This window comes from Acomys minous (genome assembly GCF_964271855.1).
Source record: "Acomys minous genome assembly, chromosome: 5".
NCBI classification, from domain to species: Eukaryota; Metazoa; Chordata; class Mammalia; order Rodentia; family Muridae; genus Acomys; species Acomys minous.
The window spans coordinates 671,855-687,224 of record NC_140494.1 but is presented as its reverse complement, the minus strand read 5'-3'; the positions used below and the strand labels follow the sequence as shown (position 1 = coordinate 687,224).

The following is a 15,370-nucleotide window of genomic DNA, read 5'->3' as shown; positions in this document are numbered from 1 at the left end:
TGCATTCTATTTCAGGTTTGAAATCTCCATTGTATACCAAGGTGCACAGGCCAGGCCTGTCTGTCTCCTCCAAGGCTTATTCCAGCGTGCTAAGGACATGCGTCAGTTAGCAAGCCCAGGCCAGTCAGTTCAACTTACTTCCTGGGCAGCTTCATTTTCTTCACCTTCTCTTCAGCATGTTCATCTGCTATGCCCACATGACATCCTAATGCCAGCAACGTCCTGGAAAACAACAACAGAGATGAGCCTGAAGAGCTGCTTCCCTAGAACCAACAGCACACAGCACAAGGGCATATGGGAGTGAGACTTCACTGTCCACCCCTGAAGAAGATCACAGGGCTCTGCAACCAAAGGCAACGGAAACACATATTGACAGCTTATTTGCTTCCAGGTAAGGGCGAGCACAGACAACATTAAAATGGCACAAACCCTCGGCACTGGAAAGTTGAAATCTCCCTCAAGCCTTTTCAACATAGCTGTTTCTTTCTCTAAACACCCAGGACTTGCAATTCTTTTGTGTTATGCTGGAGTGGAGGTCTCTGCACATGGCAAATCAGATACCTGGGGCCACACAAGTGCTGGCACTATTGTGTTTTATTTTTTACCCCAGTGTGTACATACAGGGGGTATTTCTATGTAACTCGCTATTTTTATATTCAACTATAACCTTCATGACATTGCTATCTCATATAAAGTTGATTACTTTAAAATCCCCATAGAGATGTATTTATTATACATTAAAATTTTCAAACTTATTTTTATATGTGTAAGTGATTTGTCTACATGTATGTATGTGTGCTGTGTGCATGTCTTGGTGGCTTGAAGGTCAGAGGCGACATCAGAGTCCCTGGAACTGGAGTTACAGATGAGTGTGAGCCATCATGTAGATGCTCAGAGCTGAACCTGGGCCCTCTGAGAGCACTTATTATCTCTCCAGATTGATTTATTGTTTTTAAATATTTTTATTCAGTTGGTTATGTATACATTTATTTATTTAGAGGGGCACACATATGAATGGAGATCAGAAAACAACTTGTGGGAGTCCTGGGGATCCCATTTCCTTTGTCTGGCTCAGTGGCAAGTGCTCTGAACAGCTGAGCCATTTCATCACTGAAGTTGGTTAGTTGTTATTGTCGAAACTACCAAAATGTTTCTCACCCTTTTTCTATCAGTAGTCTTTCAAGGCTATTTTCAATCTTTGACTGTTTTAAACAACAGTACAATGAGTAAATGAATACAGTTAATACATGCCAGAACCATAACTGCCCAGGTACCCATCTACCTGTCTAGACATCCACATACATGATGTCTGCCCATTTAGATATAATTCCATGGATGGATGGGTGAGTAGAGAAATTTTATGAATAAAATAATAATTTCCTAATTAGAAAAAAAAACTAGCCAGCAACAGAAGAATGGAGAATTGTGTCATGGAATGAATCCAAGTTGTATTTATTCAATAATAGTGTCCTGGAGAGGAAAGTGTGTTAACTATTATGCACTGTTCAACCTTTCATTCATAAGTATTTGTTAAATGTTTAAGTGACACAGTCCTGTGCAACAGACAATAGAAACTTCTGATCCAGGTCTTGGGATCAATGAAGCATGCAGAGGGCTATGAAACTATCAACTGGGGATGCTAAAGCCAGCTTTGAAGTGATTAAAGTATGACAATAATGTCTGGATTTATTTTAAATTTAGGAAATAAGCCTGTGAGTACATGCCCACCAACAAATCAGATTATACCATAATTCCTAAGTGTGTGTGTGTGTGTGTGTGTGTGTGTGTGTGTGTGTGTGTGTACACTATATGAATTTTAACGGCTCTTATGCTGCTATTAAGGAAAACTGGTACTTCAACATTTTCTTGGCAAAGGTAGGGACTGTGAGTCTATGCTGGCAAAGTCCTGTGAATGGTGTTAACAAAGGCAAGCCTAAGTTATATGTCACCTTCGTACAGGTTTTACAATTTTATTTTGTTTTAACTATGTGTGTATGTGTGAGTTTTCTAAGTGCGTGCAGAGCCTAGAACTTACAGGAGGTTGGAGATCTTCTGCAGGACAAGTATGTCCTCTTTTAATCACTGTGCCATCATGCTATCCCTGTCCTATGGGCTCTAGAGAGAGCCAGAGGCTTCTACACACTGTAGTGTGACCTCCTCAGCCCAGATTCGTGCAGCCTTTTAATCCTCTTCCCAGCAAACACTTCCTAGGAAAAAGTGTGGCTTTGTCTCACACAGAGAGTGATCATCACAGGCTGGGCCTGAACAAAGACTCAGGGCAGTGGAGATCCGCTGGGTTACCGAGGTGGAGGAGGCACGCTGCCAGGTACAGAACTCCTGCAGCGATCAGAGTATGAGAGAGAGAGAGAGAGAGAGAGAGAGAGAGAGAGAGAGAGAGAGAGAGAGAGAGAGAGAGAGAGAGAGAACTCACATTTTTATAAATAGTTTTGAGATCTATCTTAAGAAGAATAACTAATACATCAAAAGCAAGGCTCCATTGGCATAGTTAGGTAAAGAGAAGACACAGGTGTCTACAGGAGCCACGCAAACAACACGGGTGTCTACAGGGATAACTGTGGTGGGAGAGCAGAGCTGACTGGACAAGAGGCACATTTGTAGGTTATAGGTAAAAATAAACCTTGGGACAAGCTTGGCAGGTACCCTAAGCTCAGCAAATGTCTCTTGTTTATTATAGTTTGTTAGTTGTTAGTTTTATGTGTTAACTCCAGTGAGTCACATTATGCAGGTATTTGATCAAACATTATTCTAAATCATTCCATGAGGGTGGTTTTCTTTGTTTTGTTTTTGTTCTGCTTGTTTGTTTGTTTTATTGAGAGTAACATCTAAATAGACTGACTTTGGGCCATATGAAAGCCCAAGAGAACAGACTGACCTCCCTCAGGCTGTGTTTCAGGAAGATTCCACTCTGAGAACTGGTGATTGATTCTGTGGGCTAGCCCATGACAACTACATGCATGACCCAACTCAGTGTGTGTCTCTCTGTCCATATTTCTTTCTCTCTGTCTCTGTTTATGAATATGTCTGTGACTCGTTGTGTTTACCTCTGTGTGTTTATGTATGTGTGTGCATGTGTAGATGCCTGTGTGTATGCTTAAGTGTGTCTGTATTACTCCCTTCTCACTCTGTGTGTGTGTGTGTGTGTGTGTGTGTGTGTGTGTGTGTGTGTGTGATGTCAGAGGGGGTGTTTGTCTGGTCTGTCTCTCTCTCTTTTGCATATGCATGTCCATCTTTTTCTGCCTGCTTGCCCCACTTCCCCATTCCATCATGATATATATGTTATGCATGTATAAAATGTGTCTGTCTTGAACCAGCTTCTCTGCATGCCAACCTCGAGTGTGTGTATGTGTGTGTGTGTGTGTGTGTGTGTGTGTGTGTGTGTGTGCTTGCACACACACATGTATTCCAAGAACCTGGTATGTCTGACATTGTATCAGTGTGTAGGAACAGCAAGCTTTTCCCTATCTAATTTGACTTTTAAAGAAGCAGGTAAAAGCAGTGAACCCTAAAACGATACACATGCACACTACTTAGCCATGAGGAGCAAGAAGGAAATGTTCAGAATAAACTCATGAGCAGAATCATTAGCATTCTCTTCATGAGGAAAACACTGCACACAGGCATCTACTGATTCATCAAACAACCACCAAGAGCTGTTAGAAGGGAGATTAGATTATACACAGCAGCCAAAGGTTTAGCATACTCCATGCAAATTTGGACATTTCTACACTCTGCTGGCCTAGCTGTCAATTGTTAAAGTGACAAGGAATGCACTGCAAGTTTAACTAAATTATTGTATAAAATATGGGAAAATAACAAGCCACCATGAATTATGGAACAAATGTGTGAATGTTATACCATGACTACAAAGGAAGGCCGGAGATGCAGAGTGCCAGAGCTGGTCATGATGACAAAAAATGCATTCCTTAGCCCAGCCAGCCTGGTAACTGGCTGCCTTCAGTAGGGCCTTAATTGACCTGTGGTGCACACATCCCTTCTAGGAAGTGACCAGCAGGGCCTAACTCTCTCCTAATGTGTTTATTTCCATAACATTAAGCTGCATCTTCTTCGCTATGCTGCATGCCCCAAACCCTAGTCTAGCACTGGAAATGTCATTTGGGTTTTATACTCTGAGTCTGTGGTAAAGTAGCTTCAGTGTGAACTATATCTTGTTCTTAACAAACAAAAAAACAAAGATAAGGGATAAATGCAGAAGCACATTAGGATAAAGGACTAATTTGATCTTTGATTGAAACCATTCTATAAAACAAGAAGATGGATATAGTGGTGAGAGGGCATTGCAGAGGCTGGAGACATGGCTCAGCAGTTACAACACTGCCTGTTCTTCTACAGGACCCAGATTCAGTTCCCAAGACCCACGTCAGGCATCTCACTACTACCTGTAACTCCAGCTCCAAGGGATCTGAAACCGCTTATACGCTCTATGGGTACACGCACATGCGTGCGCACACACACACACACACACACACACACACACACACACCAAAAATAATAAAAGGTATAGGATTTTCAAATTTTTTACACTTTTAAAAAAAAATCTGAAAACATATTCCTTTATTTACTCTGCCCAACAACACTATTTATTCACAGGAAGAAGGCATATCCCAAATCTCCACTGGACAAGTGAACAAAAACTAAAGATACTATGGGGTTTGGAGATGGTTGAGTCAAGTGTTTGCTCTGCAAGCATGATGACTTCAACTGGCTACTCAGAGCCCACATTTTAAAAGGCCCATGTGGCAGTGCATGTCTGTAAACCTAGCACTAAGAGAGAGGGGAGAGGAACCCTGAGGCTTGCTGGCCGGACAGTCTGGGGGAATTGGTGAGCTCCAGGTTCAAGGAGAGACTCTAAGAAAATAAGTTGCCAAGCATTTCATGAAGGCACTAGAGTCACACTCTGGCTTGAGAGAGAGAGAGAGAGAGAGAGAGAGAGAGAGAGAGGGGGAGAGAATAGTCCCTTTTATGTTATAGCATAAATTAGTTGATAATAGTTATTCTCAAACTGTACTCCACAGGTAAAATGTCTCCCAGGTTCTCCCCAAAAGAGAGTGCTGTTGTTTAAAAAGTTTAGGAAACAATGGAGATTGACTGTACCCACTTTTAGAGATTTATACAGAGGCCATCATCAAAAATGAAAATCTAGTTAACTCTTACGAGTCACTCTTCCAAGTATCTTAAATCAGTGCCTTCAAGAGCTCTGTGGTGAAGGACCAACTTTCTCTTCACTTCTATTTTATCAGTCAGATGATCTGATAAATAAATATGATAAAACTGTTATGTAAAATTGAAACATTTAATTCAATATATATATATGTACCTATATTTTTAAGTTATTAACATTTATGGAAATTTAGCCTTTAAATTGGCACAAATATTTCTAAGCACTTAATTTTCATGTCTAAAATCAGCCCAGACCAGTAAAAGTTTGTGACCTGCCCAGTCCCTGGGTCACACTCCAAACAGTACTGTTAGACTCTAGAATTTGTGTATTCCTTAATTCCCTTGAGCAACCACGGGCTTCCTGTTGGGAAATTCTGATGCACAGCAGGAATACATAAAACAAGAGGGACAATCACTTTCACTGAGGCTTCAGTAGAAGCTGTAGAGCCAACGTAAGACAAGATCTGACTCAGCTTAAGACCATGGGCCTGTGTGGGCTCCATAGATCCTAACTGTCAGGCTATGGACCAGCGGAAGGATGCCAAGTGAGCCAGGCCTCCAGCTCATGTTGCAGACCCACGCAGGATGCCAGAGCTGACCAGCATAGTACCTGACCCGCTGAGAAAGCTAGGATAGAGCTTCTGGCCATACATATCAACTCACTAGAGGAAGAGAATGCCCCTACCCTACTAAGGAACACTGTAAATACCCCACTGATAGAAGAAATTTGAATACAAAAATAGATGATGATGAAGATAGATTGATGACAGATAAAATAAATAAATAAGAAAATAAGAAAGATTCGACCATCAAACAAGCACCAGCAAAACAAACAAAACCAACTCAAAGTTAAATTTCCAGCAAATATTGCTCCAACCCACCTACACTTCATGGAACTTTCTAACAGTAGAAATAGCTTCCAGTGGAGGTAAAGGGAATAGTGTCAATGCCTGGCAACCTGGACTTTATGCAACGTAAGGGCACTTACTTGAGAGTTTCAAGTGACATCTGCAAATTGTAGTTGCGTTCCTGTTCCGGCAGCTTGCAGAACTCCACCAGACATGGGTGCTGCCTCTTGTTGTCATCTCTGACCTGAAACAGGATGGGAAATTAGCATGCAGGAGCCTCCACTGTAGAATACAGCTGTGTGAGGACACATGGGGAGGTGGAACTCCTTGACAGTTGGCCCCGGGAAGCTTTGGGAATCTTCAGATGTCTATCTGCAATGGCGTTGCCTGCACTCCATGCTCTCTTCTTGTCGCCTTATCTTCGTTCTCAGCTCCCACACCCTTCTGCCATGCTGGTTCCTGAGGCCATGAAGATGCTCACTGAGCTCCTTCCAGAATCTGACCAAGTCTCCTTTAGTTCATGAGGGTTATCCCATCTGCTTCTTAATGTAGTAGTCTGCCCACTGGCCCTACCGTCTATTTATTTTAATTGTTCATGATACAACTGAAAGTATTACATAATAATACAAAATAGTATTATTTAGTAATAGCCTAGATCATTTGGGATGGAGGGGTTTACTTAGTAGCCCAGACCAGCCTCACACTCAGGATCTTCCTGCCGTAGGCTCCTTCTTGCTGGGAGGCCTGCAACACGGTGCCCAGAAGACTAGATCTTTACTTGATTTTTTTGTTCATCTCCTTTCACTAAAAGAACAATGAAGCAGGCCATCATAGCCCTTGGATAATGTCCAGGCCCCTGACACATGACAATAACACAGAAACGAACTCTGAGAAGATACAGCAATGACTTTAGCTTTACTTAGTGCTTTTCCACCTAAAATTAATCTGCTCAGGGACATGACTATGCAACATGACTGACACACATAAACTCTGAGGCAGTTTGGTTGCACATCCCAGCTTTCATAATCCCCTACTGAGATCACAAGTGAACCCCTGACCTTAACAGATAAGGAGCACAATAAAGGCTTCCGTCACAGTGCCTTTTGCCAGCGCTCCTTGGTGTCCACTGGGGGCTGGGTGCAGGGTTTTTATCAATCTTGCTCTAACTCAGATCCAAAATAACCCACATGTGCTCAAGTTCCTTCTCTGAGATGGCAACGTCTATTCGCAGAACCCACAGACTGCTTCCCCTCCCCATGCATGTTTTAAGTCACCTCTAAATGACTTCCAACATCCAAAGAACTGAAAGTGTTGTGCCAACAGTTGTCATACAATCTTGCTTAGGAACAATGACAAGAAAAAGGAGCCTGTCCATGCTCAGCTCCCATGAAAACTGTTCTCTGAGTCTTTGTTTTCTAACCTACATATGATTGAATCTGTGAATGTAAAGGCCCAACAGTAAGAGCCAAGTGCATTTGTGGTCATGCTACTGTCAAGACTACAGGGAAGGATTTAATGATGATGTTCTCTGTTCTTGGCTTAGTAATTAAAATTTGGTAATCTCTATAAAGACCTAATTACTGCCCCAGTGGCACCTTGGTGACAGCCATAAACTGTGAGGTAACAAATTACTCCATGGGAATAATTACCATGTTTTATGTATGCCACTGAAAAAGTGTGCAAACACACGCATTCTCTTTCTATAGAGCCAAATTAGAAACCATGGCTTTATTCCTTTTTTTTCTTGGGATCATAAGAAATTAATGGGAATTACAAATGAAGAAGAGTTACGAAATTGAACTGAGACCTAAATTTTAAACATGAAAGTAAAGATAAGTAAGCCTGGACTTAACACGCCCCGCCCCCATTTGTGTAACATCCACCTACTTCTCCACCCTATGCCAGGGAAGAGCCAGCTCCACCATGCTTTCACAGTAAACAAAATGAGCCAGAACCCTGCCTTATCTCTTCCCTCTCTTACCATATCTATTCTTGCGTTTGAAAACACAGTGTCTCGCCACCGCTACCTCTAGGCACCAGGATATCAGAACCCCATCTCTCCTCTAATACTTGTTTTACTCTCTGCCTCTGTCCCATTGCTTCCATGCCTTTCATACTATCAAAGTCCCCTGGGCCCTAGTGCAGGGACAAAAGTTGTCACCTCTCAGTACTTTAGTTCCCTATAAAATAAATTCACACTGCGACCAAAGTTCTTTGTCATATACCTTCTGTTCTCATAGTCAGACTTACCTTTATTCCTCTGTACCATGGTCCCTTGGCTCTCTAGCCTATGACCACACTATCCCACTGACAAGCCACTGGAAATGTCCCACTTCTTCTCCCTCCTTTGACATATGATGAGTCTCTGTCTAGAACACAATCCTGATCTCTGCTTGCTAAATTATTTTTTATATCTCTAATATTTGTGTTCACCTGGAAGCTTTCTTTGATTTCTTTTTTTAAAAACTGCATATTTCTTTTTCATTCTGAAGTTGTTTAAATGAATATCACTCAACTAAACACAAAGTCCCTGAAAGCCAAACAGAGTAAGACCTAGTGGTTTAGGTCTGTCATCTCAGCTACTTAAGGGACAAGTTCAAGGTCAGTCTGGGCTACAGAGTGAATTCAAGGTCAGGCTAGTCAACTTAGTGAGACCCAGAAAATGAAAAGAGGACTGAGGGTTGTATTGTAGTGGAAGAACACACTGTTTCCTTCACTACCTGGAAACTCCAGGGCTTTGTGTGTAGCAGGAAGAGCCTGTGTGATATTAAATGAAACTAGATTTAATCAAAGTGTAATGAGAATTATTTCATTCTGCTCTTAAACAAAACAAAACAAACACATAACTAAGACTTGCTGGAAAATATATGTCTGAGGTCATCTTATGACCTTGTAACAAACCATCTTATCTGAGCACAGGACTAGAAAATGGCTGCTGCTATCTGGGAATTTGTTTTGTCTTTTGCACAACTCTTTTTTTAATCTTCCGAGATTATAACCATCCTTGTCTCACACTGAAACTTTTGGTGAATTTTGTCCACGATTCCTCTGGCAGCTGACACATTGATAATCTCTCTCCCTAGTGATTTTAGCAAGTAGTTCAATCTTATTTTTAGCACATATCTACTTCCTTGGTTTTTAAGTGTCAATGAAGCCAAGTAAGCTTGGTGACTCACATCCATAAGCTCAGAAAATAGGAGATTGAGGAAGGAAGATGGCCATGGGGTTCAGTGCCAGCTCAGGCCACACACTGAATTCCTATAATCTCATAAAAATTAAAAATACGCAAAGAACAAAAACAAACAAACACCAAAGAATGACACCCAAAGGGAGCTATGCAGCCTTTACTGGTTAACAGTGTCTGAACATTACTTAGTAGAGAAGGGAATTTTTGAGACTGAGTTCCAGAAGTTATACAGTGAAAAAAAATCTGAGTATCCCATACTCTACCAACCAAGCAAGTAAACCTAGAATGTTGCAGGGCTGTCTGAGACTCTTTCCAAACACCCTATTGCTGTTGTCCTTGGTTGACCCTGGAGGTAGAAAGTAAGTCTCTTGCTGAAGACACCACATTCTTCAGAACCAAGGCCCAGATACTCCTGAGCAAATTTACCCAAATGCCTCTTCCCCAAGGACTAGCTTTCATGGTAGCAGAAGGCACCATGCAAGCTTCCAACGTAGGGAGGCAACCAACAATCCTACCCATCCATGACACCTATGAACCAAATCAATAAGGCATGATAATCCTAAGGGTACAGTAGTGGCACAAATACACTGGTAGCAACAAATAGCTCTCTGTATTAGATTTAAGACCTGTCCGACAAGAACAAAACCATGCCCAGTACTAAAAACCTAGCTAACTACGCAGTGCTAGTAAAGTCATGGGTATTGAAGGAGAATCTACAACCACTACTTTACTGAACCAGGACAATCCCTAAGAGCAATCTAAGAATTTGTCCTGATACCTACAGATAAGTATAGTCTCCATCCTTCATCAAGGATACTTTTCTTTGCCACAGATGGAGACCACTACAGAAAGCCACAACCACAAAAAGTGCAGAGTTGTGGAGCCCAGTACCAATTGATAGACCTAAAAAATACACTTGCATCTAAAGCTCAGGTAACATTGAAGAGTAAGAAGCAGAAAGCTTGTAAGAGCTAGAAGATTAGAGAGTTTGGTCTGAGTTTGTATCTCCTAATAATGTTAGAAGCTACCCCCATAAAGTCTACCATCATGACTGTCCAAACATGAGTTGAACAAAGCAAACACCAACAGACATGCCAAAGTGGATAGGAGAAAGCCTGTGAGGACTCAACACCACACAGATAACTATAGGCAACTAAGGGGATGCTGGGGTCAGGACAAATTGTCTTACTCAATACCAAATGGTCAGGCTTGACAACAAATGCTCAAGTAACATTATACAGATTGCACAGGTTGTACTTAGGAACACACACACACACACACACACACACACACACACACACACACACACATATATATCAACAATTCATGGGAAAAGGGCCACGAATTTGAAAGAGATCAAGAAGGGGTATATGAGAGTGTTTAGAGGGAAGAAAGGGAAGGGGAAAATTATCTAATTATATTGTTATAATTTCAAAAGTAAAAAAAATTTAAAGGCAGAAAAATGTTAATGAGCTTTTCCTTATAATCATGCAACTTCTGTCAAGACAGCTCTATAAAAATTTTCCTCAGGGTTCCCATCGGGGAAATTAAAATAATGACCAGAATCCAGTCCTCTGCAACAACAGTCCAAGCTGAGAGTCCATGTCACACATGAGCAGTTAGCATGACTGCCAACACTGATCATGTGCTACATCCAGAGCTTAGTGTGACACACTGATATGTCATGTGTGAACTGTTCTTAATTTCCACACTGAGCCAACCATGAAAAGTATATCCTAAAAGCACAGCACAGCCAGATCATGTGAAATTGGCATGTCAGAGAGAGTTACACACTTAGTTCAAGCAGAGTTTACTGATGAAACATAAAGTAAAAGCCCAGTTAATAAGTATTTGAAAACATATGCAACTACTATTGGCCATACTATCCTCAAATCATGGAGCCAACTGTGAACATCTACCCACAGGTCTCTGCTGCCACACGTTCAGGAATAGGAAGAGAATACAAAAAGCAAAACAAAGTCACTTAAAAATTTATTTTGATTCTAATTTTGACTTTTGCTCTTGCTGTTTTCTAGCTGGGAAATAAAGGCTCATGATATTCTGCTTTGTTTCTAAAGTGAAAGGTCCAGTCCACACACTAATAACTTTTGAGTCAGGGGGTCTGCCACTGCTGCCATTCCCTCTGGCTTTTAAGGGGATAAGCAGAACTAAGAAGCCTCAAAAAAATCAATTCTATTGATTCACATCACACCACAGCAGGCTGAACGAGAAAATGTTATCTTTCCAAGTGATTTATGAACAGAATCTGAGAATAAATTTCAAAATCATGTACCGGACCATACTGCCAGCCAAGCTCAATTTTATTCATCACCCAGAGCTCGTGGATGTTCTCTGCCAGCCTTTCTCTTATCCTTTCCAGGTGAGGAGGCAACACAATCTGGAAAGAAGGAGGAAAAAATGCTCATCAGAAAAAGACGCTGAAAAGTACCATGTCAACTAACCTTTCTGGGAGCGCAAAGCAATGTCTCATAGACCATTAAGATACAGCAAAATAAATCGGTTCCAAACCAGCTATTTTATAGTATTTGCTAGAAGAATGTTGGGGTATGTGTGGGGCGTGTGTGTGTGTGTGTGTGTGTGTGTGTGTGTGTGTGTGTGTGTGTGTGTTGTGTATGTGTGTGGTGTGGTGTGTGTGTGTGCATGTGTGCATGTGTGTGTGTATGCGTGTGGTGTGTGTGTGGTATGTGGTGTGTGTGTGTGTGTGCATTTAGGATCCCAAGTAAGTGAATGGACAAAGAGAACAGAGTAAAGTACAATAAGGTAGTCATTGGATACTGACATATTGATTTATTTAGTGATTTGCCTGAAGCACTGCCAGTGTTGCCTATTGGCCAAGCATGACTTCATTTGCTACCTGGAACAGAATGACCTGGAGAAATAGCTGAAACAATGGGTCGTTGCCATTAACAACCTGCTGACTGCCACACAGGCTCCTGTACAGTCTTGTACCTTTCGATTTTAAGAATATAAAGTGAAAATGCAAACTAGATGCAGCCTTGAAGCCTTTCAGGAGCTGTCCTGGCTTTGGTCTACTCCTTTGGACATACTTTTGGTGTCAGGGAGCTTATTCCAGAAGGATTCCCAAGAGCACTGGTGGAGACAACCGAGAGGCACTGAGTGGAGATGGACCAATAGCAAAGTGCACATCAGTCAGGGAGAGAAATCACCCAGCACTCTTAAGGCAACACAGCCAGTGTCCACAGGCCCAAGAGCAGGGCAAGGCAGGAGGCTGCAGATAAGTCACTGGCTCCATGACCCTGGGCATTTGACAGTAGCGACTGGTTTACCCTGAACTCTGCTATGCCTTTTTCAGTGTTTACCCAACACACGCTCAAGGAGGTGGGCAGGCCATGCTGTACACTTTCCCATGAGGAGAGAGTGTTCAAAGGTCTCTCACTAAAGACCAAGGTAGTTGACCAAATGAGGAGCTGATGACTAAATGACCAATAAAAACTAAAGTTTGTGAGACCTGGTATAATGTCAACCTTAAATTTCAGAAATGCCTTCTTTGTTCCAAACTAATAAGCAAACTGATTGAACCAAGGCCCCATCCCTTAGTTGCCTACTTGGGATGTAATGGGTAATACTTTAGGTCAAATGTTCCATGCATCTCAACTGGTAAGGTGGCTATTGTCCTCGAAGTAAGGTTTGCTCATTTTCACCCTGGTGCCATGACCTCAATCTCAACCCAAAATAAGAGTCAGTTAAACGTCTTCCACAGCATAACTGTACCTATGTGGAAGAAGACTGAAAACTCCACACCAGCATTGAGAAAACAAACATGTCTGCTCCAGTATATAAATTATTTTTAATTTCTTGCTTTTATTCCTCTCTCATCTGTGGGGTGTGTGTGTGTGTGTGTGTGTGTGTGTGTGTGTGTGTGTGTGTGTGTGTGTGTGTTCAAGCATGCATATGGAAGGCAGAGAGCAATTTGAAGGAATTGGTTCTCCGGTATGTGCACGGTACGGACTGAAATCAGGTCGTCCTTGGTGGCAAGTGCCTTTACCTGCTGAGCCACCTCTCCAGGCCCTAACTTCAACTTCTGTAATAAAACTTTCAACAACCCAGAACACACACTTAAAAAAAGGAAGAAAAATAACCCTTCACATTGTGACGTATTAGAGGGTTGTGCAAGCAGCACAGTAGGTGGAGACACCGAATAGAAAACAGAAGAATGGAGAGCAGGAAGGGGAGAGTTGGCTTAGGAGTTTATTTTCTTAGTTGGATGGCTGAAGAGGTCACTGTTGTGGGCTGCAATTCAAGCGTGAGAGCCGCTGCAGATCAACAGCCACAGGGCCCTTTCTGTACCTGAGTGGTGTCCACAGGAACGGGCGTGAAGGCAGCTTGGGTCAGGGACACCGTGGGCCCGAGCAGGTCTCTCGTGTATGTCCGCTCCTGCTTATACTCCCGGCTGTGTTCCACTTTCAGTTTCTCTTTGGGAAGAACAGCTTCATAGCAAGCTGCATAGCCAGGAGGAGGGAGGAACTTGAATTCCCCATGTCTCCCCCCGAGCAAAAAACGAACCCTACAAAGGAAGCAAGTTTGAGTCAATCATATATTTGATATACATGAAAGTTTTTAAAATTGAAATATTAGGGAAATTTATTAATATGAAACTTTGTCATGAGCCACACACCCCCTAAGAATGGCTTAAATGAAAAATATCACCCATAGCCTCTTGCAGCTGAGCACATGGTGCCCAGGAGGTGGTGCTGTCTGTGGGAGGTGCAGTCTTGGTGGAATAAATGCATTAATGGAGGTAGGTTTTCAGGGTGTACCATCTCTCCTCACTTCCTACTCTGGCTCTGCTTCCTGTGTAGGATGGAAACGTGACTGTCCAGCTTTCTACTCCAGCTACCACACCATATTTTCCCTGCCATTTTGAACTCTATCCCTTTGGAACTAGAAGCCAAAATAAGGACATCATTTGCTTTTGGTCATGATATTTTTATCACAGGAACAGGAAAATAACTAATACAATACCATAACAGTCTTATCACCTAGGAATCGAAGAGCCTCTCCCCCTAAGAGGCTAAACACAATATCATCGTGATGACCAAAGAGAAAACTCGGCTCAAGCATATTCACAGGTCAGTGATGACCTAGCACTTGTTGAACTAGAAGGAACAACTTCATGGTGGAAGGCGCATTATCATATTTCCACAAATGAAGAACACACTTTCAGCAACTCGATGTCCCAAGGCACCCAAGGACTAATCAGACATAGTGAGGATGAGACCTAATGATCTGTGTGCTTAAAATGACAGGATCTGGATGAGTTAACTAGGAAAAAAAATCCAGCCACTGACCTGAATCTAATTCCCTAGAGAAATCCCTCAAAGAAACCCTAGGTGCCACCTTTCCTTGCTGAAGAAAGCAGGTGACTGTAGTTCCAAATCTTTGTCAATTTCAACAACAACAAAGTACTCACTAAGATTTTGTACACATTACATTCAACTAAATATAATGTGAGTTTTATTGAAAGAGCTTTGAAATAGTTTCATGGCAGTGCTGGTATAGGTGTTCAGCTACAAAAATCAATAAACATTTTTAACTCTTTACAATTAATTTTCTGATTTGTTTCATTTCCATGCCCCCTAAAAGAAAGTAGGATAAAATAATGCAAAACTTTTAAGTAACCCACAAACATAGAGAAAGAAGCATAATTTGTATAAATAAACCAAAAATGTTTATATCTGCATGGACAGCTAATGTCTCTGGATTAATATTCTTCAGTATGGTGTTTTATAATAGAAATATTCCTACAAAATCATTATAACTAAAAGAACAACAGAAGCAAAAAGACAGTTGGAGGAGTAAGAGAGATTCTCCCACTATGGAGACACATAAATATACTAACATGGACAGTTACAATGACAGGCCATCATGGATTAAAATATTCCTTACTGAATTTCAACCATCCCCCTTTATAAAACAATGTGGTGAAGTCAAGAAATGGGTATGAAGTTTCAGGGCACAGGAAGCAGGAGAGCCAAAGTGCTCCACTGGGCAACGGACAGGTTGGCAAAACATGAGGCTCTGGGTGGATGTCGCCTCTTCCTTTAAGGAATAGGCAATACACATTGAGAAGCAGACAACTCAGGGGAAGTGCCTA

At 41.8% G+C, this 15,370-nt stretch overlaps 1 protein-coding gene across 5 annotated transcripts in view; it reads right to left on the bottom strand.

Annotated features, from left to right (window-relative positions):
- The window catches only part of RYR2 (ryanodine receptor 2), a 545,494-nt gene that overhangs the window by 221,515 nt on the left and 308,609 nt on the right, over positions 1 to 15,370 (bottom strand). For all 5 annotated transcript variants that reach the window (XM_084782769.1, XM_084782771.1, XM_084782772.1 and 2 more), the window contains exons 22-25: positions 13,564 to 13,780; positions 11,528 to 11,632; positions 6,188 to 6,291; positions 139 to 222 (exon numbers count right to left, since the gene is read on the bottom strand). In XM_084782769.1, the coding sequence (XP_084638895.1) occupies positions 139 to 222; positions 6,188 to 6,291; positions 11,528 to 11,632; positions 13,564 to 13,780 (510 nt within the window). The remainder of the gene's footprint in view (positions 1 to 138; positions 223 to 6,187; positions 6,292 to 11,527; positions 11,633 to 13,563; positions 13,781 to 15,370) is intronic.